The 25,487-nt window shown below is 41.2% G+C and overlaps 1 protein-coding gene across 2 annotated transcripts; it reads right to left on the bottom strand.

Annotated features, from left to right (window-relative positions):
- Positions 1–2,007: 2,007 nt before the first annotated feature.
- On the bottom strand, positions 2,008–25,130 carry LOC139165642 (adhesion G protein-coupled receptor E3-like). Of its 2 annotated transcripts, XM_070748856.1 has the most exons (18): positions 25,045–25,130; positions 23,109–23,144; positions 20,901–21,023; positions 19,278–19,346; positions 18,166–18,306; positions 17,327–17,397; positions 15,761–15,853; positions 14,710–14,881; positions 13,892–14,014; positions 12,010–12,203; positions 10,387–10,545; positions 8,215–8,409; positions 7,376–7,611; positions 7,138–7,198; positions 6,781–6,872; positions 6,470–6,638; positions 5,259–5,357; positions 2,008–3,306 (listed from the first exon to the last, which is right to left on the bottom strand). In XM_070748856.1, the coding sequence occupies exons 1-18, from the start codon at positions 25,076–25,078 to the stop codon at positions 3,244–3,246; spliced, it is 2,130 nt and encodes a 709-aa protein (XP_070604957.1). In that variant the 5' UTR covers positions 25,079–25,130; the 3' UTR covers positions 2,008–3,243. The 2 variants fall into 2 exon arrangements, with proteins under 2 accessions (XP_070604957.1, XP_070604958.1); XM_070748857.1 differs by lacking the exon at positions 13,892–14,014.
- Between the last annotated feature and the right edge of the window lie 357 nt (positions 25,131–25,487).

Genomic DNA, 25,487 nt, shown 5'->3' with positions numbered 1-25,487 from the left:
TCACCCCTCCCCACCAGTCACCATCTGTCTCATCAAATATAGTTCCGATGGTCAAATGTCTGTTTTCCTCTCAGCTCCATTCGTAATGAGCTGCCTCTCATCGCATCACCAGCGACCAGGGGAATCATCTGGAGACAGCAGCATTGCGGTGCCCAAAGGGATTAGCTGGGAGTCAGTACAGCAAGTAGAGGGATCAGCTTGGAGTCGGGTAGCAGCGCAGCAGCCAGAGGGATCAACTGGGAGGTGTAGGAGGACCGCGTCACATCCCAGGCTCAAGCAGCGTCTCCCCCCCCTCCAGGTATGACAAGCCCATGGACTACTTTAGATAACTGCTAGCTGTAGTTCAGCAGTTCAAATCTCACCACCGGTTTAAGGTTGACTCAGCCTTCCATCCCTCTAAGGTGGCTAAAATGAGGACCCAGATTTTTGGGGGCAATATATTGATTTTGTAAACCGATTAGAGAGGACTGTAAAAGCACTAGGGATAGTGTAAAATGTTAACACATGATAAATAATGGAATAATTAAAAATAATAGCACAGAGTTTTCTCTCTCTCTCCCTTCCTTCCTCTTTCTTTCTTTTCTATCTCTCTCTCCCTATTTCTTCCTTCCTTCCTTCTCTCTTTCTTTTTCTTCCTTCCTTTTTTCTTTTTTCTTCCTTCCCCCCTCTCTCTTTTCTGTCTTTTTGTCTTTGTGTCATTCTTCTCTCTCTCTCTCTCTCTTCTCTGTCTTACACACATTTCCTCTTCCTCCCTCCCTCCCTCCCTTCCTTCTCGCTTTCTTTTTTCTTTCTTTCCTTCTTCCTTCCTTCCTTCCCTCTCTTTCTTTTCTGTCTTTCTGTCATTCTTCTCTCTCTCTATCCTCTCTCTCTTACACACATTTCCCCTTCCTTCCTTCCTTCCTTCCTTCCTTCCTTCCTTCTTTCTCTCTCTCTCTTTCTTTTTTCTTTCTTTTCTCTTTCTCCTTTTTTCTCTCTCTTTTCTGTCTTTCTGTCTTTCTTGTCTCTCTCTCTCCTCTCTCTTACACACATTTCCTCTTTCTTTCTTTCTTTCTTTCCTTCCTTCCTTCCTTTCTTTCTTTCTTTCCTTTTCCCAGGAGGAGGGCATGTTGGGACTGAAAAGTTGAGGGGACCCAAGGAAGCAGAAATTGACTGGGTCCACCGATCCCACTCCTCATCATCCTATGCTGTCTTCTTTTTCTCTTCTCACCCTGGCCTTCTCTCCCCCAGGAAGAAGGAGTGTAACCTTAAAAAAAATCTCAGAGAAAGCAGTAGCTGGGAAGGATATTGCTACAGACTTAAAACAATGAAAAAACTGCCCTTCCCCTGTTCCTACCCTTCTTCTTTTTCTTCACACCAGTTTCTTTTATCTTTGGCTCTGGTGCCAAAAGACAGAATTCTCTTTTGTTTGTGAAATTTCCCTCCTTTCCCCCACATCCAGTGGGAGAAAGACAGGAGAGGGCTGTTGCTTCCCCTATCAGTCCAGTGCAGCATTTGCATGCAATGTCAGCGGCTTTTGGTCTCCTATCCATGGACAGTCTCCACCAAGCTTCTCCCAATGTCTCCCCAGACCCACATTAGATTCTGCTGGTTGTTGAAGTCTCACTCTGCCTCTCCAGACTTCCCTGTTGTCCTCCCAAAAAAATTCTGGTATATCAAACTAGAACCTCACACCTGGCCTCCTGGATAATTAGTAGCCAACTAGAGTTTATATTAGAATCAATCAATCAATCAGTCCAAATTACTTTGGGCATCATTATCATTCTAGTTATCCTACAGCTGGCATCATAATTTGAGGCAGTTCTATAAAATGACTTGACATTAAAATGGAATAATAGCTGCCAAAATAGGTAACCAAAAATACTCAGTGACATATTTAAATATGACTGATATTTAAAATATCAGCATTCATGTGCACGATATATTATGGGGTAAAGGAGCTTTGACCATAAACTTCAAGATACTTTCTTGACTTAACCACTGGGAATATACAAAACAAACACACAAATGTAAAGTGTATAATTGTGCATTTATAAAAGTCCTGTAAGGAAAGGGAATGAAGTAAATAATAAATATATTAAATGTCAGCCAGTGAAATTATAAATTCAACTACTTAATGCATCGTTCATATTATAAAGAAAAACAAGAAAGTTTACCTATGTGGAGTATAAATCACTTAATTTCATGTATTAGCAATTTATTGTTCCTTAAAAACCAACACAATCATGGCAGAAGTGTGTTCTATGCATTCCAATGACATAGGAAAGAGCCATACCTTGAGAAAGATCTACACTAATTACCTTGATGGTTCAAAGAATGACACTTGGTTTATATAGTGTTGTCATAAATAAAACTGTCTCTTTAAATAATTATCTATATCTACCTGAAAAACATTTTATCCAATACTTTATCTACAAAGATATTAATACACAAGAAGGCAATCCATTTGGAAAAATACTGAGAACATATACACGATGTATTGAAAAGAGATTTAAATTCATCCTGCATTATAGAGTTATTCAAGGCTTTGTATTTCTAATTTAGTTAACAACATATCCACTAGATCAGTGATGGTGAACCTGTGGCACAGGTGCCAAAGGTGGCACATGTGGCCATATCTGCTGGCACGCGAGCCATTGCCTTAGCTTAGCTCCATGTGTGTGCTGGCCAGCTGATTTTTGGCTCCCACAGAGGCTCTGGAAGGGTGTTTTTGGTTTCCAGAGAGCCTCCAGGGGGATGTGGGGGGCGTTTTTACCCTCCCCTGGCTCCTAGGAAGCCTTTGGAGCCTGGGGAGGGCAAAACATGAGCCTAGGGGGCCCACCAGAAGTTGGGAAACAGGCCATTTCCAGCCTCCAGAGAGTCTCTGGGAGGGGGCAGGGGAAACTGTTTTTGCCCTCCCCAGGCCTTGAATTATGGGTGTGGGCACTCACGAATGCACAATAACGTGTGCCCATGCTCTTTCGGCATCCAATGGAAAAAAGGTTCGCCATCACTGCACTAGATATTATACTTAGTTGCAACCAGATTAGCTGCCCCCTCTATATTTTTTTTCACCACCATATTTCTGGTTAAGTGAGTTAAAACAAGGAATTGGTGGTGGTGGTGGTGGGGAGTTCTCCACTATCATTTGGATACAATGTGGCTCCACAGATCAGCAAGGAAAGAGAATTAAAAATGGCTGAATATACTCCAATTTTCTTCCGTTTCATTCAAACTGAACAAAGAGTCCAAAGGAGAGACAGCGTGCTATGGTTTTTCTTGCCATTCAATCTTCTGGTTATGCACTTCATTAATACACGACGCATTAGTCTGGGGAAGAAAAAACACCATCTAAAAGTTTGCTTTAGAGTGAGCAAAAGGTGAAAACAATATACAATAGCAAACAAAGTCTAGGCTAAATTTTTTGTTTACCGAGCAAGCTAAACTACAGAAAACACAAATGATATATTTACATGACACAGTATCATATTTATCAAAACCTAGCAACAATCTCCACTTTTTAACAACTTGCTTGGAAGCGTTTCGCTTTTAAGCGAAATGATACAATCTTTGTGGGTAGGCGGAAAAACTTCAATTTTCAGCAAATAAGTGAATGCATCCCCTACATAATTTTCCATCAAATGTCAGCTCTCTAAAATATTTGAATCAAAGTCTGAAAATATTATTTTAGCTAAAGTTCAGCTCTCATTTAATGACTGCCTCCTTTAGCAGGAATTTACATTTTAAACTCCATTAAATTTGCTTTAATTTGCAGTTACGATGGTGATGAAAAAGTAACTTTGCACGACAAATCCTTACATTTATAACCTTTCCAGATCTTTAAAGCAAAGAAAGGCTGAAATAAGATTGTAAACAAAGTCGCTGTTTCACTGGGTGATTACATCACTGAGTTGCCAGTACAACTTGTGGTTTCTAAATAATAATGAACTGCCCCTATTTCTGAATTTTTCTGGCACAGCACCAAAAGAGGAAAAGAAGACCTAGAACCAGGGGTGAAATCCAACAGGTTCTGACAGGTTCTGGAGAACCGTTAGCGAAAATTTTGAGTAGTTCAGAAAACCAGTAGCAGAAATTTTGAGTAGTTTGGAGAACGGGAAAATACCACCTCTGCCTGGTCCAGAGTGGGATGGGAATGGAGATTTTGCAGTATCCTTCCCCTGTCACGCCCACCAAGCCACGGCACCAAGCCACACCCACAGAACCAGTAGTAAAAGAAATTGGATTTCACCAATGCCTAGAACTGGTATTTCAGGAATTCATAGTCAATCCAAGATAATCCAGCTTTCTTCCACCGCCTGCTGTTTGCGAAATATGGTACAGTGATACCTTGTCTTACAAACTTAATTGGTTCCGGGACGGGGTTCTTAAGGTGAAAAGTTTGTAAGATGAAACAATGTTTCCCATAGGAATCAATGGAAAAGCGATTAATGCGTGCATGTCCAAAACTCACCCCTTTTGCCAGCCGAAGCACCCATTTCTGCACTGGTGGGATTCCCCTGAGGCTCCCCTCCATGGGAAACCCCACCTCCGAACTTCTATGTTTTTGCAATGCTGCAGGGGAATCCCAGCAGGGGAATCCCAGCATCGCAAAAATGGGCGCTTCGCTGGCAACGGAAGTCCGGAGGCGGGGTTTCTCAGCGAAGGGAGCATCAGTGAAATCGCAGCATCGCAAAAACACCAAAGTCCTCGAAACCCCACCTTTGGACCTCTGTGTAGCATCACAAAAATACAGAAGTTCCCATGGAGGGGAGCCTCAGGGGAATCCCAGCAGTGCAAAAATGGGCGCTTCGCTGGCAACGGAAGTCCGGAGGCGGGGTTTCCCAGCGAAGGGAGTATCAGTGAAATCGCAGCATCGCAAAAACACCAAAGTCCTCGAAACCCCACCTTCGGACCTCTGTGTAGCATCACAAAAATACAGAAGTTCCCATGGAGGGGAGCCTCAGGGGAATCCCAGCAGTGCAAAAATGGATGCTTCTCTGGCAACAGAAGTCTGGAGGTGGGGCATCCCAGGGATGGTGGTGGGTTTGTAAGGTGAAAATAGTTTGTAAGAAGAGGAAAAAAAATTTAAACCCTGGGTTTGTATCTCAAAAAGTTTGTATGATGAGGTGTTTGTAAGATGAGGTATCACTATATTTGCATTGTAAGAAATAAATGGGTTAGAAAAATGATTCTATTGATGTCCTGGACATACAGATACTGCCTGTAATAGGCACCAAGGCTGGTTACCCCTACCACTGTAAGTTTGATTAAATCTATCTTACCACAGGGGGGCTGATGGGAACAGAGGACATAGTTATCTCAGAAACAGGAGGTTTGATGTCTTTCTTGCAATAAAGCCAATGTCGATAAGCTTCTCTCACCTGAACATCCAAAATACAAAGTCAGTCAGAAGAATAATCTTCAGTGCAATTGTCTCTACTTTGGAAATTCCTTGTAAGTATGAAAAGTGGGTTAACACTTAACAATTCTTTAAAAAACGTGTTCTTATTAATTACTGAATATTCCAATAATTACATGGATAATCGTTAGATTTCTTCTCTATTGTTTTTTTCTTAAAATTCATCTTTCTCCTATTCAATCTGTTTTTAGCCTAATCTTTAGTACAGGTAATCCTCACAACCATAATTGCGAGCTCAATTTTAGTCATTAAGCGATGCGGCAGTTATGCAAGTCATCTCATGACTGGGCCCAATTTTATGATCGTTTTTTTGCCGTAGCTATTAAGCAATCACACAGTTTCTAAGTAAATCAACACGGTCATTAATCAAATCTGGCTCCCCCAATTGACTCGGCATGTGGGAAGCTGGCTGAGAAGGTTGGCAAATCATGATTACATCACTGCAAGATGGTGCAAGGATTGAAAATGCGAGCTGATTGCCAAGCGCCTAACTTGCAACCATGTGGCTGCAGGGATGATGCAGGAGGTATAACTTCAGGATAGGTCATAACTTGCTTCTTCATACACAGTTGCAATGTCAAACTATCCTTTTAAAAAATGCCCATAAATTGACAGCTACATGTAGGGAGATGATGTTCACCTCCTAACCGTTATATCCCCTGCCCACTTTTTTCTTCAATGAGAGAGAAACTGATAGATGAAGGCATAAACCACTTTTGTACAGGAACTCACAAAATCTTGAAGCTAGTCTTGAAACACGGACCATAAGAATGCCCATGGAGATTCTCAATCATCCAGGTCATGGTTGTCCAAAAGGTGCTTTTTCAAGAGGCAACGGGACTTTCTGTTTTTGTTTTTATGATGATCCAATGAAATCCTTCCATTCTCCACCATCCAGTCAGAGCTGAAGAAGTTTCTTGGATGAGAAACTAAACATCTCCAAAGAAAAATCAGAAAGTCCGCTTGACTCTTTTGGAGGCAACTTTGGGGCATGGACCACAAGATTTTCTGTTGTAATCTAACTTTCAAAATTGTGCTATTCAAAGTGTGGACCTCTGTTCTTCTACACATCACCTTTTGGTTGAGTAAGCAGTGCACCAGGAAGATGAAGATTCCCTGTATACTGTTGAAGATGGTGAACATGTATGCCATAATTTTTGTCAAATTGCCATATTGAAAGAAGCCAAAACACCAAGTCACACCCAGGATGAACACATGGGCCATGGCCTTAAACATCAGTGATCTACAAAAATAGCAAAAGGTTAACATTGTGGCAAACTTCATATGATCTAGAATAGTATAAAAAAGAATTTTGAAAAAGTTTTTTTGTCAAATTGCCAGGATCATAATGAACTCCTATTTTCATATTTTTTGATTGATTTTACCTGGTATTTATGGCTGTAGATATCCCTGAATTGAGAGAAGCCAGTTTTTCATGCAAAGTCTTCAGAATAAGACAGAAAATCACGAGGTTGACCTTTGGTTGGGGGGAATAAGTCTTCTCAGATAAATATGATAACAACAACAACATCAACAACAAGAAATAGATCATGCCTAACATTAGATGAGCTGAAGGAAAGATAACTAAAGTTAGTCCCCCCCCCCTGTACTTCTCTAATTGATTGTTTTAAGTAAGTAGATATTAATTTTTGATGAGAAGAAATGAAGGCTTACATCCTGATTCCAAATATGAAATTCTTTCATTTCTCTACTGTAAAGAATAAGAGACAATATTTGCTCACCACAACTATCACACAGACAGGTCCCATAAAGCTCCAGATAAAACTTGAATGAAGCCAGCACCTAAAGAAAAAGAAATATGATCAGGAGAAATTTAGACAGACAGACAGATATGCAAACACTTCAATGTATTATACAAAGTTGTGCTCCCTGAGTAATACTGGCAATTGTGCTCATGTAGTTTACAACTTGGTGGCACTGATTGAGGGAATCAGCTTTTAACCGTATGCTGAGGCTTACCAACGAGAAGTCCCAAATGATTCAGGTTTAATTGCTGCAGAAATAGCTACGATCAGGACAGGAACCCCATAACCAATGAGGTACATAGATATCTTCATATACTTGCTGACCCCGCTGTAATTTGCAACTTTCAGGTTTCTGGCAATGAAGTAGAGACTGACAGCTTCCAAGAACATCCAGACAAAACAGGCCAAAAAAAGATACTTCAGCATTCCAGCTATAACCGAGCACAGGATCTGAATCAAAAATAAAATGTTATTCCTTTATCAATATCTGATTCTTGAATTGTTGCTTTTGAAAGAAAATCAAGTAAGGGCAATGAAATGAGAGAAATGGAACAAACCATATCTCTTTGACCCTCATGTTTCCAGCAATAGAGCTACAGGAAACATTTGTGCAAAGTAGCTTTTTTTTCATTTTTCATTTAACTTATAGCTTGAAATTGAAAAAAGAAAGGGTAGAAAGGAACAGGAAAAGAAACTTAGTTGTAATCTTTTTATCTAAATATAGGCATATCTTATAATATTCTGTTACTCTATTTTAATAATTAGTTATTGTATGCTCAAAATGATAATGTATATTAATATAAGTTCAAATGATATAGATATAATTTATAGTTTTATAATACTAATATGGAGAAGGGTGGCATATAAATCCAATCAATCAATCAATAAATCAATAAGAGATAAATCAATAATTTAAGAAGTTAAAAGAATTGGGTCTGCAAAATAAAACTGATTCAAATCAAAAAGGAGACCTTAATTTAACCTGAGTAGGAAACATACTCAGGTGGGGTTCTCTCTCCATTGAGCATAGCAACACATTTTCTTCTGAAATACCTTGATGCCTGTTTTATCTATTCCAATTAGGAAGAGGAGGTCTGCAAAAAACAGGCAGAAGCTCAGTTGCAGGTGGATGAAGGTGGTGCTGTTGTGGCTGGCGCGGCAGAAGATGAATGTGACAATACACAGGAAGAGACAAATGACTGAGATGGACAACCCAATTTGGCCAATAATGGTGAGGATTTGATCTCCCTGGAAAGAGAAGTTCTCAACATTATATGGAGTCATTTTGATAAGAAAGTTATCTTTACACTTTGTCTAGACCACAGGTGCACCTGGGTGGAGGAGCTGGTCTTGGATGACTAATGGCCAGTCCTGTGACTACAGCTCTGGAACATGGGACCAGCCATGGTGGGGTTGCAGATTCCACTGTACAGGGAGCTACATGAAACTTGCAACTTTGCAGTACAGTTCTTGTTAGCCGGAATGAGGTAATGGTGCAAGGGGAACGGTGGCACAGACAGGCCAAAGATATGGGTGCTGGCAACTCACGGCTCATTCTTCCCCCTGCTGTGGCATCCTTTCGGCTGAACCCACCGGTGGCTGGTCTGCCCTTCGTCCTCCCCTCCTAGTCTCTCATTGCCTGGCCTGAGAAGGAAAGGGTGGGGGGTGGAGATTTGCTCCAAATTCCAGAGCAGAAGTGAAGCTTCATCTCCACACACCTTGGTCTGTCAAGGAGATGCGTGACTTCCTCTCAGCCTCAAGACACTGTCCCAGCCTGGCAGTTTCTCTCCACCACTGATGTTGGCACCTCCATGGCCTGCCTGTTGCTTATGCAGTGCAGTTAAATTTAACTTGATTCACAACGGGGGAGACAGTATTCCCATCTCCTCCTGGAACCTATTAAGACAGTGGTGGCGAACCTTTTCTCCCTCGGGTGCCAAAATAGCGTGGGCGCATGCTATCCCGCATGCGCGAGTGCCCACAGCCATAATTCAATGCCTGGGGAGGGTAAAAACAGCTTCTCCTGACCCCCAGAAGCCCTCTGGGGGCTGGATATGACCTGTTTCCCAACTTCTGGTGGGCCCAGTAGGATTGTGTTTCACCCTCCCCAGGCTCCAAAGGCTTCCCTGGAGCTGGGGGATGGTAAAAATGGCCTCCCCCATCCCCCCAAGAGGCTCTCTGGAAGCCAAAAATGCCCTCCCAGAGCCTCTGTGCGAGCCAAAAAATCACCTGGCTGGCACACACATGCACACTGGAGCTGAGCTAGGGCAACGGCTCGTGTGCCAGCCGATATGGCTCCCCGTGCCACCTGCGGCACCTGTGCCATAGGTTCGCCATCACTGCATTACGACATGGAGCATTGGCTACAGCTGGGTTGGGGGAATGTTGGGGCCGAGAGCAGGTTGTGCATCTCCCTAAGTTTCCCGAGGTGTGTCCATCACCAACAAAACCCAAAGGAGCACCTGCAAGACTCAGAGAGCACTGGAGAATCAGAGTGAGAGACACATAGACAGATAGACAGAGAAAGAGAGAAGGGGAGAGAGAGATATGAGAGAGACAGAGAGATGTCAGAAAGAGAAAGAGATGAGAGAGGGAGGAAGGGAGGGAGAGATGAGAGATGGGGAGAGAAAGATGAGAGAGAGAGGGAAGAGAGAGGAGAGAGAGAAAGATAGAGGGTGAGAGAGAGAAAGAGAGAGGGAGGGAAAGAGAGAATGAGAGAGAAAGAGAAAGAAAAAGTGGGAGAGAATGTTTGAATGACTTCATTCCATTACTGGGAGTCCAGATGCTCCAGTAAGCGGCATGCTGGATTCATATTAGTGGTCACCGGGATTTAAAATTATGAATACAGTACTGTGGTCCCTAAGGTCCAAAAGGTTGGGGACCCCTGGTCTAGAGCATAGATCTGACTTACATATGAAAGCTGCTCTAATACATGACTGCTTTTGTGTTTGGAAATGAAGTGTCAGGATCTTTAAATCTGGAGGATTACAAGCATTTCTAACTTTACTTTTCTGTAGTGCATATACGAAGAATGGCTATGAATAATTATGGAAAACTTTTCAGCATGTCGAGTAGAGAAATTCTATTCTATCCCAGCTTCAATGATAAAAAATATCTTCCTTGACAAGTTCAGGACTCCAGAGATATTTGAATAAGTGAGGGGGGGGGAATAATATGTTTTTTTTACCATGATAAAGTTTTGAGATGTTTTCAGAAATTACATACTTCTGTGGGGGTTGTGGCTGTCAGTACAGCAAAACTGGACAGGTGTTGACATCTGCATTCTGTGTGGGTGGTGCTAGAAGAGATCATTTCGCAACCATGAGTGGAGAAGACCCCGGAATTCCAGTGGACACACAGAACCTCTTCCTTGGCAGCTTTATCCTGCAAGAGGGAAGTAATGTTGATGGGAGGTAGGGAGAAAATCCACATATTTACTTTACACTCTACTTCAGAGTTATTGAACATTGATAAGGAAGCAAGCGTAAGAAGAACAATGTATACAGTGGGATTCAAATTTCTTTACTACCAGTTCTGTGGGCGTGGCTCAGTGGGTGTGGTGTGGCTTGGTGGGCGTGGCAGGAGAAGGATACTGTAAAATCTCCATTCCCACCAGCAATGGGTTTGTTTGTTTATTTATTTATTGTTTTATTTATTAGATTTGTATACCGCCCCTCTCCGAAGACTCAGAGCAGCTCACAACAAGCATACAAAATACAAGTGCAATGATTAAAACATGAAAACAGTTACAAACCCTTAATTTAAAAACACTCATACAACCCAAACAAACCATACATAAAACGGAGGGGCTTTGGAAAATCAATTTCCCCATGCCTAGCAGCAAAGGTGGGTTTTAAGAAGTTTGCGAAAGGCAAGGAGGATGGGGGCAGTCCTAATCTCTGGGGGAAGTTGGTTCCAGAGAGCCAGGGCTGCCACAGAGAAGGCTCTTCCCCTGGGTCCTGCCAGACGGCATTGTTTTGTCGACGGGACCTGGAGAAGGCCAACTCTGTGGGACCGAATCGGTCGCTGGGATTCCTGCGGCAGAAGGCGGTCCCGAAGGTATTCTGGTCCGATGCCATGAAGAGCTTTATACTGGTTGCTCCCAGTTCGGCCCGGTTCTGTGTAACAGTAGTGGTGGAGTCTCCGTCCACCCACCCAGGATGCTTCTGTGCATGTGCAGAACATCACCTGCACACAAATTGGTAGCAATGGGTTTTAGAACCTACTACTGATTCCCACCCCACTCTAGACGAAGGTTACTGCAAAATCCCCATTTCCTCCTGATCAGCTGGGATTCAGGAGGCTGAGAGTAGATGGGGGTGGGGTCAATCAGAGGTGGTATTTACCGATTCTCTGAATTACTCAAAATTTCCACCACCAGTTCTCCAGAACTGGTCAGAACCTGCTGAATCCTACCTCTGGCCCAGATTGCTATATAAATGCTCTTTTGGTGCAAATAAACCTAGCTCACATGAAAGAAGTGATAGGCCTATCCTGAGGTCTACAACATAGACCTTGTTGATGAGCAGACCCTGTAGTGACTCGTGTTAATCTATGGTGACAAAAAAATCAAAAAGATTCTGGTAGCACCTTTTCCAATAACAAATACCGTTTTATTAAAAGCCATAATTAACTGCAGTCCACAGAATCATGTCTTTTTTTTAAATAAAAGCTGCTATCAGAGTTGTCTTGAATGACAATAAGATCTACTGAAGGCATTTATTCAACTTTACATTTTCCTCTGTATTCTGATTGTTTTCTTAATTAATATTCATAAGATGGATAGAAAAAGAGGATTGGTTTCCTCCTCATTTGTATACCTTCATTTGCAAGACTGCATTTACAAACCTTGAGATGACGAAAGGTGAGATCGACCGGGGTAGAAATATCTATTATATCTTTACTGGTGACAATGTTTGCTAGCCTAGAGTTCATAGTATAGTTCAGTGTTTCATTTCCCAGGAATGTTCCATTCTTCTGTACAGTCTGGCCTAGGAGTGATTCCAGCTTACCATATGATATAAAAGCCACAGCAATTTCAACTGCAAGTGACAGAAGGAAGATCAGAGAGCAAGATAACATCAAATAAAGAGTATGTATTTTCCCCAACCTAGCAAAATACAAGGATCAATGTAGGACCATATAGAGTGATACCTTGTCTTACAAACTTAATTAGTTCCGGGACGAGGTTCTTAAGGTGAAAAGTTTGTAAGACGAAACAATGTTTCCCATAGGAATCAATGGAAAAGCGATTAATGCGTGCAATTTATTTATTCGATTTTTATGCCGCCCTTCTCCTTAGACTCCGGGCGGCTTACAACATGTTAGCAATAGCACTTTTTAAACAGAGCTAGGCTATTGCCCCCACAATCCGGGTCCTCATTTTACCCACCTCGGAAGGATGGAATCCCAAAATTCACCCCTTTCGCCAGCTGAAGCATTGGTTTTTGCACTGCTGGGATTCCCCTGAGGCTCCCCTCCATGGGAAACCCCACCTCTGGACTTCCATTGCCAGTGAAGCAGCTGTTTTTGCACTGCTGGATTCCCCTGCTGGGATTCCCCTGCAGCATCACAAAAACACGGAAGTCCAGAAATGGGGTTTTCCATGGAGGGAAGTCTCAGGGGAATCCCAGCAGCACAAAAACGGGTGCTTCACTGGCAAAGGAAGTCCAGAGGTGGGGCATCCCAGCGTCGGCGGCGGGTTTGTAAGGTGAAAATAGTTTGTAAGAAGAGGCAAAAAAATCTTAAACCCTGGGTTTGTATCTCGAAAAGTTTGTATGACGAGGCGTTTGTAAGATGAGGTATCACTGTATTTGCCTCCTGGTAAAATAGCTGCTACAAACTACTGTACTTTCTTACCCTTAAGTCCACCTTTCCCAATTTAGCATTTTACAGATTTTAGATGGAAAATGTCAGTACTACATACTGCACTGGTTGGGTTTGTCAATATATGAACTAACCAGCAATGTATATTTGGAGGAAATAGTATAATGTTACTTTAATGGCTAGGCTGCAATTAGCCATAAAAGGGAGACAGATGTGCTGCTCTCTATTGTATTGTATTGGCTTGCATTGTATTGGATCTTAATATATTGTTGGTGGCTATTGAGGTTAGTCTTAATAATGCTTGCTATATAGCTGTGTGCTAAATTTTGCTGTGTGCTAAAGTTTAGTGTATGCTTAATACTGCTGTGTGCTAATAATATAATATATTGCTGGGTGCTATGATTTAGATGTGTGCTTAATATTGCTGATAATATAATATATTGCTATGTGCTGAATGGTCTTAATGTTGTGTGCTAAATGGTATTGCTGTGTGCTAAATGGTCTATGTTCTTGATGTGTGTTTAATAGTAGTCTATTATAGTATGATACTGTATGAAACTTGGTGTAATATTAATAGTTGGATATGTATGTAGCTGACTGTATATGCTGGTTAATCTATTGTATACATTGTGAATAATATTTATATCTTTACTCTATTGGCCTTTGTTATTGGCTGAACAACCACCACTGCCACATATACTCTGTTTGAAGTTTGGTATTCTAACATTGGTTAGCCCAGTGTGGAATGCTAACAGAAACTTCCCTAATCAAAACCAGGGTTATGAAAATTTCTGCAGGTCTAAAACTCCTGAGGTCCAGCTGACAGAGAGGGAGCAATAAAGCAGATCGTAGAAGTAGTTTTTGATCTACTCTTTAGAAAAAGCAAACAGACTATGAGCAATACCTGTGGCAGTGGCATTTTTTGCCACTTTTCTTAGGTGGATGGCCATTTGATCTCGTTTAGTTTTTAACTTGAGTATTTCATTATTTTCTAAGAATTCTCGATTGATGAGAGTTGTTTGGATCGCTGGAATGACAAAGAAATGCCGAATGGATCTAATGAATACAGATCATTTTGTTTAACCAGGACCTGATAACAAGTAAGAATAACTTTTCATAATATGGTGCAGGGGTGCCAAACTCAGGGCCCGGGGTGCTTAGATCTGGCCTGCAGGACTGCCCTCGAAACAGAAAATGACTGCCCTGTGGTGCTTCTGACAGTGGAAACGGAGCTCGGCAGGGCATGGCCCTCCAGACCTCTGTTTTCACTGGCAGAGGGATGCAGGAGGCCATCACAGCTGAAAATGACTCTTAGGAGCCCATTTTCACTGGCAGAGAGCTCAGGCCCCACAGGCACCCCCAACAGGAATGATGTCAAAGCTGGCTACACCACCTCTGTCCTCCCAGGTCAAAGGCAAACCTGATTCAGCCTTCAATTAAATCGAGTTTGACACCCCTGATACAATGCACCTCCTCTTTGTTAGTATTTTATTATCTATTTATGTTTTCTAATGTTATCTTTAATCAGTAAAAACTTTTAATATTTCATAGAAAGGTGGGATGCAAATTTAATAAATAAAACGAATAAATTTAAAATAGCTCTGATTACTCACATCCAGACTAATGAAGTCCGAATTATAGCTTGCTCATATAAAGCACAATAGGAAGAAATGCTAACAACTGGTGAATGAAGGGAAACTTTCATTCAAGTGGGGTTCTTACCTATGGAGTTTTCTTCCACCTCCAGTGGTTGTCGATTTTCAAAAGTTAATGATAGGGCAACTGCGCTTATTCCGTCCATTAACAAGGGCAAAGTTGTTAAAATGTGTTCTTTTCTTTCAATATCCAAGAGGGAAGCGCTGCGAGAAATGTTTTCAACGGAATTCCTCAAGTCCTGCGGTATTACGAAAAAGCAAATAGATCTCTAAACCATGCAGATTGCACTTGTTCATCTATTTTATTTAAAACAGTGATAGAACTGCCAATCTTGAACTAAATTGTGTGTGTCTCACAATTCTCAAATAAAATAATATGTATCTACAACAAAACACAAACACTGAAACCCAAAAGATCTGGTGCCGCAGCTAAATATTTCAGTGCAATTCATTACATACTCTTGTTATGCCAATCTCATCCTAAAGCAATATATAAGTACTTTTTTGGAAGGTTGCGAATGTGGGGTCTGGCCAGATTTCAGGAAGAAGAATGTTCCATAGTGTAGAGAAGAATGTGCTAGGGCACAAGGACAAAAACCCCAGCCTGAAGATGAGAGTGTGACCTCATTGAAACGTCGCCAGAAATCTCTGAAACTTTACACAGGAAGAAACCTGAATATGCCAAGACCTTCAAACCTGTACCCATGAAAATCTACGAATATATATAAAAACCCGAACTCAGAACAATCTACATATATATATGGCGACGTTTTGACGAGGTCCCACTCGTCATCTTCAGGCTGGTGCTTCTGTCCTTCTAGAACAAGGACAGAACCACAAGCCTGAAGATGACGAGTGGGACCTCGTCGAAATGTTGCCAGAAATTTCCAAATCCTACACGGGAAGAAACCCGAATATACCAAGACCATCAAACCTGTACCCGTGAAAATCTACGAAAACACACACACACACACACACACACACACACACACACACACATATAATTTTTCTGAGAAGAAATGGGTATATATACAGTATGTATGTATATATACCCATTTCTTCTCAGAAAAATGAAATTGTTCTCAATTGTGAAATATTATGTTCTTAATAAATCTCACTTTCAAGGTGCTTTCAGTATATGTGTCATTTCTACAGAGGGATTCCAAGACTTTGAAGGTAGATCTCATTTCATAGCAATATGTACTGTTTTCCTAAAAGAAAAAAAAAGAATACGGTAATATTCTCTTCTCAAAGCTTATCTGGCAAGAAGCTTGTCCCCCTTCTCCTAACATACACACTTTTTAAAAAGTGCCTTGTCACACTGCCATAAATTAGAAACATGGTCTGGAGAGACTTCATGGCTAGAAGAAGGCTTATATACTAATAGATGCCCATTCTTGAGCCATTCCTAGAATGAATTCAAAGAGATCAGTGCTATTATCTTCGCCTTCTATTCAGTCCTTGCAAAGCTGAAAATAGTGGTGAAGAAAATATCTAACTGGATTCACTTGTCAAACACAAATAGAATTCATAAATAAGTATGATTACTCAGAGGCTTTGGTCTTTTTAGCATACATTTAGCCCATAAACTGAAATCATTCTGCTCTGTTTCCTCCTCAGTTTCAGTTTCTATTGTTTTCATGATTTAGTTTACGTAGTATTTTCTCCTGCTTTTTAAAATAAATTTCCAGCAAATCCCAGAAACTTTTCACAGGATATAAATTTCAGTTAGAATCATTCTGAGAGTGAGATGAGCAGAACCAATCTTAGATCAAGATTATATAGGAGGGAGAGAGGGGTGTGAGTGGAGAAGTCTCCCAGTTTTAGCATTTAGCCTTTCCTGGAAGAGTTAAGAAAATAATCTAATACTTACTTACTTACTTACTTACTTACTTACTTACTTACTTACTTACTTACTTACTTACTTACTTACTTACTTACTTACTTACTTACTTACTTATTGCATTTGTATGCCGCCCTTCTCCCTTTACATTACAAAATTTAACAATTGCCTTAAATTTAAATTTCAGTTTCATATCTTCCTTGAGAAAAAAAGTATTTTCTCTAGATCAGTGATGGCGAACCTATGGCATGGATGCCACAGGTGGCACGCGGAGCCCTATCTGCTGGCACCCGAGCCATTGCCCTAGCTCAGCTCCAATGTGCATGTGTGTGCTGGCCATCTAATTTTTGGCTTTCACAGAGGCTCTGGGAGAGCATTTTTGGTTTCCAGAGAGCCTCCAGGGGAATAGGGAAGGGTGCTTTTATCCTCCTTTGTCTCCAGAAGAGACTTTGGAGTCTGGGGAAGGCAAAACACGGACCTACTGGGGCCACCAGAAGTTGGGAAATAGGCCATTTCTGGCCTCCAGAGGGCCTCGGAGGGGGGGGGAAGCTGTTTTCGCCCTCCGCAGGCATTGAATTATGGATGTGGGAATTTGCGCATGCCCAATAGTGTGCTCACACACTCTTTCAGCACCTGGGGGAAAAAAAGGTTTGCCAACACTGCTCTAGATGCTTTCAAGATTCCAAATAATAGCAATGAACAAATTAATAACAGACAGCAAATAAAACACAATAGAATGCACTACTCCATATTTTACTTCAGCTACTTTCAATCCTTCATCCTGTTTTCTTAGTACTATAAATACTATAATCACAAAATTAACTCATATTGGTTTCCTTACTTGTTCCAATTCTTTTTCACATATATTTAAATTGTCATTTCCTGAATCTTGTTGGCAGTAAGGGAGAATTTCTATGAAAGGAAATAATTTTTTTTAAGTACAATGCAAAATTGTTTGTTTACAAATAATAAAATATTTTCATGGCAGATAATGCTTTACAGGTAGGCATGTTGGGTAGAATAATAATAATAATAATTGAATCAAAATTCAAAGACATTGATTTTGGAACTCATTATTTCTCAGAGCAGTGGATTAAGCCTTGGCATTTTGTGGTGCAAGCCCTAAAATAGATTGCTCAATTAATCTTTTTTTAAATTTTCACAGCCAACACACAAAAAAGAAAAACATATTTCAATGTGTATGAGTCAGCTTTGAAATTTGTCACCAATGCAAAACACATTACAAATTGCACTCCATCCCCATATTTGATGTGGCTCCTGGCCATTAAAATGTTATCCATGAAAACATGGATTTCATTTCAGAATTCAGTTTGTCATTGTTAACATGTACAGTACATCTGATTTCATCAATGCTATTGTATTACTGTTTTAAAATGGAATTGTAAATATGTTTTTCAGGGTTCAGGGAGGAACACTCATTTTGTAGTTGTTGCAACACTCATGTGGGGATAATTAACTTGTGGGTAGTAGTAGACACCACAGAATTCACAAGAAAGCACTATCAGAGGCAACTAGTTGGCCACTGCAAGAAATAAAATGCTGAACAACCCTTAATGGAATATTGTTATTGATTAAGACATTGGAGATGGCTGAAAGTCACCATTCTTTTCTTTGTGTTCAATATGCAGTTGAAATGAGATGAGGAATAATAATACTTACTGTCATTACTAGTGGCAGTTGATGTGGGAGGATCAAGTGAAGGAGTAAAAGGAGTAAAAGGAGCATATGTACTATTGTGTTCTTCATCATCGATGGTACAACAGCAACAACTTTCACCCCACATCATTGGATCAATAAATTCTGAAAAGATTAACAGGATGTTTTTAATGAAACAAATTCAAATCAAATATTATTGTGCCCTTCCCACTTTCCATCAGAGCCATTCAGCATTAACTTTCCCCTGCCTCAAGTATTTTGAAAATACAGTGATACCTCGTCTTACAAACGCCTCGTGATACAAACTTTTCGAGATACAAACCCGGGGTATAAGGTTTTTTTGCCTCTTCTTACGAACTATTTTCACCTTACAAACCCACCTCCGCCACTGGGATGCCCCGCCTCTGGACTTCTGTTGCCAGAGAAGCATCCATTTTTGCGCTGCTGGGATTCCCCTGAGGCTCCCCTCCATGGGAAACCCCACCTCTGGACTTCCGTGTTTTTGTGATGATGCAGGGGAAACCCAGCAGGCGAATCCCAGCAATGCAAAAACAGGCGCTTCGCTGGCAACGGAAGTCTGGAGGTGGGGTTTCCCAGCGAGGGGAGCCCCAGTGAAATCGCAACATCGCAAAAACACAAAAGTCCGTACGTGGGGTATTGAGGACTTCGGTGTTTTTGCAATGCTGCGATTTCACTGAGGCTCCCTTCGCTGGGAAACCCCACCTCCGGACTTCCGTTGCCAGCGAAGCACCCATTTTTGCGCTTCTGGGGTTCCCCTGCTGGGATTTCCCTGCAGCATCACAAAAACACGGAAGTCCAGAGGTGGGGTTTCCCATGGAGGGGAGCCTCAGGGGAATCCCAGCAGTGCAAAAACGGGTGCTTCGGCTGGCAAAAGGGGTGAATTTTGGGCTTGCACGCATTAATCGCTTTTCCATTGATTCCTATGGGAAATATTGTTTCGTCTCACAAACTTTTCACCTTAAGAACCTCGTCCCGGAACCAATTAAGTTTGTAAGACAAGGTATCACTGTATACATAGACAAAGAGGAAAAAAATATTATACTATATACAGTATTTATCATTTATTTGTGAAGGAGTAAGAGAAGCATATATACCACTGTATACTTCATCATCGGTGCTACAACAGCAACAACTTTCATCCGACGTGATTGAATCACTAAATTCTGAAAACATTAACAGGAACAAATTCAAATCAAATATTATTGTGCCATTCCCACTTTCCATCAGAACTTTAACTTTCCCCTGCTTAAAGTGTTTTAGAAATATACATAGACAAAGAGGAAAAAATACTATACTGTATGCAGTATTTATCATTTATTTGTTGTACAGCTGTGGTACAAAGAATATAGTGGCTGGACACTATCACAGTTGATACCAGAGAGAGCATAGAACAATTCAAAGAAATAGTGCAAGACTGGAATACATGGAGAGAATTGGCTTACAGAATTGAAAAGCCACACCCCCTCAGGGCGGGACCAACATTTGCGTCGGTGCTGGACAACACGGCACCGACTTCCTGATTAGCTGGGCTTGGTGCGGCCTCACATGGCCAGAAGTGACTGGGCTGAGCGAGTGGCCTTTAAAAAGGTCTACAAGCTGCCCAGCTCTTCACCTTTTTGGCCTGGTTGCAAGCAAGTTCAATCTAGGGTCACCCAACCGAGGCCGAGTAGGAGTTTTTGTAATCGCAGCACATTTGAGTCTAGATTTTTTTTTTGCCTACTCCACCCTGGAGGATGGAAAAGTGTATTTTGGTTATGTGGCATGTCTGGGGGTTAATTAGGTTGGCATTTAGCAATTGACTAATTTCTTCTCGGTCACTGCTTGGTAGTAACGGGGTGCACTCCGCAGTCTGCATTGGTTGCCGATCAGTTTCCGGTCACAATTCAAAGTGTTGGTTATGACCTATAAAGCCCTTCATGGCACCGGGCCAGATTATCTCAGGGACCGCCTTCTGCCGCACGAATCCCAGCAACCAGTTAGATCCCACAGAGTGGGCCTTGTCCGGGTCCCATCAACTAAACAATGTTGGTTGGCTGGGCCCAGGGGAAGAGCCTTCTCTGTGGCGGCCCCGGCCCTCTGGAACCAACTCCCCCCAGAGATTAGAATAACCCCCACCCTCCTTGCCTTTCGTAAGCTCCTCAAAACCCACCTCTGCTGTCAGGCATGGGGGAACTAAGATAATCTTTCCCCCTAGGCTTCTACAATTTATGCATGGTATGTTTGTATGTATGATTGGTTTTATAACAAGGGTTTTTAGCTGTTTTAGTATTGGATTTTTTCATTCTGTTTTTGTCACTGTTGTTAGCCGCCCCGAGTCCACGGAGAGGGGCGGCATACAAATCCAATTAAATAAAGAAATAAATAAATAAATAAAGAAATCAGTAGTAACTGTGTGTTCTCCATTGGGCATCATTTGGAAGATGATGGGCTTCCCTTTCCACAACTCGTGCTGTCTACCTGACAGGGGTGGAGGAGAGGGGGTGCCTTTGGGACTCACTTACATCATTTCGGGTTCTGGGTCATGGGGGATGAACCCTCCCACACACTTGAGGTGCAGCTTACATGGCTGGGCGTTGGCTAAACATAGCCTCGCACTACCCAGGCAAGGAGCTACACCCATTTAGTTGCCCAAGTATATTATATATAGGAACTTCCGCCCCATTTAGTGGCCTCTGCAGTTCTTCTATGTTTATATTTAATAAAGTGACCCTTATTACCCAGCTCTTGTGTCCGTGTGTTATACCGCATCTGAGGCTCTGGATTACTTAGCTCGGTAGCATCATCGTATGATTCCCAATGTATCTTGCTAGGTATCTTCCAGTCATGTAAAAGGAAAGGTTCTACATTTAGGAAAGAAAAACAAAACACACAGGTACACTATATGTAGTACGTTGCTCAAAAGTAGTAACTGTGAGAGGGATCTTGGAGTCCTAGTGGACAACCATTTAAATATGAGCCAACAGTGTGCAGCAGCTGACAAAAAATCCAACACAGTTTTGGGCTGCATTAACAGAGGGATAGAATCAAGACCACGTGAAGTGTTAATACCACTTTATAAGGCCTTGGTAATACTGCATTCAGTTTTGGTTGCCATGATGCAAAAAGGATATTGAGACTCTAGAAAGGGTACAGAGAAGAGCAACAAAGAGGATTATTTTATTTATTATTATTTATTTATTACTTAGATTTGTATGCCGCCCCTCTCCGAAGACAGGAGACTGGAGGCTAAAACATATGAAGAACGGTTGCAGGAACTGGACATGGCTAGTTTAATGAAAAGAAGGACCAGGGGAGACATGATAGCAGTGTTTCAATATCTCAGGGATTGCCAGAAAGAGGAAGGAGTCAACCTATTCTCCAAAGCACCTTAGAAGGTAACTTAGAACTAAGGAGAAATTTCCTGACAGTCAGAACGATTGATCAGTGGAACAGCTTGCCTCCAGAAGTTGTGAATGCCCCAACACTGGAAGTTTTTAAACAGATGTCGGATAACCATCTTTCTGAAGTAGTGTAGGGTTTCCTGCCCAAGCGGATGTGTGTTTGTTGGATTAGAAGACCTCCAAGATCCCTTCCAACTCTGTTGTTGTTGTTGTTGTTGTTATTATTATTATTATTATTATTATTATTATTATTATTATTATTATAAGAAAGTGACAAAATGTCTACTGCTAGCTTTGTCTCTTTCATACTGGCATCATTTGCCACAGGTACAAAAGGGTGAAGCTTGAATCATGATGACACCACATGTTATCTCATTTTTCATTGTTGGTTATAACATCTGTGCAGGTGATGTGTAGCAAAGGAAGCAGGTGACCATCATTACTGACAATTAAGTGAGAGACAACCAGTAAAATCAGGCATTGGATGGAGGAGGAAGTAGAAACAGAACTTGGAAATAGGAGGCAGTCTGCAATCTGAAATACCGCTTGGTCTATCCCCAGAGAATGATCTGTGCCAAATGACTTCTCTTGGGTTCAGAAATGGAAGATGGATATGGCTTATAGGTTGCCCACTTTGACTTGTGACTGCATAGTATTTACCAATAACAGATTTTAGATTTAGATACATATTTGACTGTCTATATGTGTATGGAACAAAATGACTATACAGTGATACCTTGTCTTACAAACTTAATTGGTTCCGGGACGAGGTTCTTAAGGTGAAAAGTTTGTAAGACGAAACAATGTTTCCCATAGGAATCAATGGAAAAGCGATTAATGCGTGCAAGCCCAAAATTCACCCCTTTTGCCAGCCAAAGCGCCTGTTTTTGCACTGCTGGGATTTCCCTGAGGCTCCCCTCCATGGGAAATCCCACCTCTGGACTTCCGTTGCCAGCGAAGTGCCCATTTTTGCACTGCTGGGATTCCCCTGCTGGGATTCCCCTGCAGCATCACAAAACCATGGAAGTCCGGAGGTGGGGTTTCCCATGGAGGGGAGCCTCGGGGGAATCCCAGTAGTGCAAAAACGGGTGCTTCGGTGGCAACGGAAGTCCGGAGGCGGGGCATCCCAGCGGTGGTGGTGGGTTTGTAAGGTGAAAATAGTTTGTAAGAAGAGGCAAAAAAATCTTAAACCCCAGGTTTGTACCTCGAAAAGTTTATATGACGAGGCGTTTGTAAGACGAGGTATCACTGTATTAGTAAAATATACAGTACCATGGTACTAAATTTCTCAGACTGAACTGAGCATGGAAGGTCCATTCCTAAATAATGGATTTTAAGTACTGCAGCAAATGGGGGTGGGTTAAACAATGGTGTTAGTTAATATTTGTTCAACTTTGACAAAGGTCTGTAAGTCTTATAGGTAAACAACATAATGGAAACTGAAGTTCATTGCAAAAAAGACACAGATGATCTTATCTTCACAACATAGTTAGTATTTAATAGCACCCCTTTATTCTATTTCCCAGAAAATAATATAAATTTTACCTTTTACTTTTGCATAGACTATTACAAATCCAGTACCTAGAAGAAATGAAATATTAAATGTATAGTATATTGGATGTCTTCAAAATACAAGGCAAGCAACTTGGGTGTCCTCCTCGATCCACAGCTCACATTAGGGAAACATCTTTCAGCTGTGGTGAGGGGAGCATTTGCCCAGGTTCACCTGGTGCACCAGTTGCAGCCCTATTTGGACCGGGAGTCACTACTCACAGTCACTCATGCCCTCATCACCTCGAGGCTCGACTACTGTAACACTCTCTACATGGGGCTACCTTTGAAAAAGTGTTTGGAGACTTCAGATTGTGCAGAATGCAGCTGCAAGAGCAATCATGGGCTTCCCCAAGTATGCCCATGTTACACCAACACTCAGCAGTCTGCATTGGTTGCCGATCAGTTTCTAATCACAATTCAAAAAGTTGGTCATGACCTATAAAGCCCTTCATGGCATCGGGCCAGAATATCTCCGAGACCGCCTTCTGCCGCACGAATCCCAGCGACCGATAAGGTCCCACAGAGTTGGCCTTCTCTGGGTCCCATCGACTAAACAATGTTATCTGGCGGGACCCAGGGGAAGAGCCTTCTCTGTGGCAGCCCCGACCCTCTGGAACCAACTTCCCCTGGAGATTAGAACTGCCCCCACCCTCCTTGCCTTTCGTAAACTTCTTAAACCCCACCTCTGCCGCCAGGCATGGGGGAACTGAGATATCCTTTCCCCTGGGTCTATACAGTTTATGCATGGTATGTTTGTGTGTATGTTTCTTTTTAAATAAGGGTTTTTTTAATGACTTTTAATTATTAGATTTGTTATACATTGTACTGTTATTGTTGTGAGCCGCCTCGAGTCTATGGAGAGGGGCAGCATACAAATCTAATAAATAATAAATAATAATAAAGGCTCTCTAGCTTTTTTGTATTTATGCCAGATGTCTTTTCCATAAACTTGATTTGCAATTCCATTTTTCATGACAATTAAAACATTAATTGTCCTTGTTACAGTAGAGAAATGCCTACTGCCATATTTGGACTAGAAATAGGATTGTTGTAATCTTAAGAAAAATGATTATTGGAGCAGATTGTTATGTCAGAATGAAAAGACTCTATACCCCAAATCATATCTGCACTGTAATAAAATATACAGATCTTTTTATATACAAAGTAATTTGCCTTTAAAAATTAGAGGATTTCAAACAATAGACACAAAGGCTGTTACAAAATCCTCCAGGTTATCATACAATTCATTGTAATTCTAGGGATCTTGCAAAGTACTTATAAAACATATTAATTCCTGAGACCTGAATGTACCCATTGGCTGCATTTGATAATCTCAATCCAAAATCTAGTGTTGACAGAAACTGACCTTTCATTTAAGAGTTTAGAATCAATTCAAGTCAGAACAGCTGTTATTGTAAACTTGCATATGGTAATAATACAAAAATGAGTCACCCATTATTCTGCATCTGATTCTCAAGCTGGACTAACAACTGTAAAGCTGGACAACCATATCTTATACATCAAATGTGACCAATGAAACAAATTATTACAATTTTACTTGGCTATAACATTCTTGAGAACTTTAAAGATAATTGGCTTTCCCCTTCTGTCTCCCTACACATTTTCCTTTTTTTATTTTTCCTTCTATATTCTCCAACAAAGAGATTAGATTTCCTAGGGGTCATTTAACTTTGTGGTAGAAGCCTTATCACCATGGTCTATCAACTCAAATGCTCTGCCTTTCTAAGAGCATCTTACCTACTTTGGTAGCAATTCTCAAAGATCTGAGGCAGAAAATCATTCTGCCATTTGTTCCTGTTATCTAGATAGAGGATGGGATTTTCTGCCTGTGATATATCTCTTCTACCACCCAAGCTATGGTTTCTCACTGTCCTTGGCTATGTTAACCAGGAAATTGCCTACTTACCAAGAATAAGGAAACAGAAAATATTCCTCACCATCTTCTTGAATGAGTGAACAAAGTACTTGCTTTATGCCAATCACCCAGTGTTAAAGCATAAAGGAACTACAAGTGCTAGGAACACAACTTTTTAGTAATGTACACTTCCTAAAATCAAAGGAGGAGGAGTGCCATTCACCAAAGGAAGTAACTTTTATATTCAGCAGAATGTGCTATCCACAGATGTTGCAAATTATACCACTCTGACTAAATCCAGAATTGTGCCTGGATTAAATATTTGAGAGTCACTCAAATATGAAGGAATGGAAGGAAGGAAGGAAGGAAGGAAGGAAGGAAGGAAGGAAGGAAGGAAGGAAGGAAGATAAATACCCACTAAAACCCTCATTGTGTATTGGACAAAATCAATCAATCAATAAAATAAATTATATATATATATATGTATGTATGTA

This window comes from Erythrolamprus reginae, chromosome 3, assembly GCF_031021105.1.
Source record: "Erythrolamprus reginae isolate rEryReg1 chromosome 3, rEryReg1.hap1, whole genome shotgun sequence".
NCBI lineage: Eukaryota > Metazoa > Chordata > Lepidosauria > Squamata > Dipsadidae > Erythrolamprus > Erythrolamprus reginae.
The sequence above is the reverse complement of the archived record's forward strand: the minus strand, read 5'-3'. Positions and strand labels throughout refer to the sequence as shown.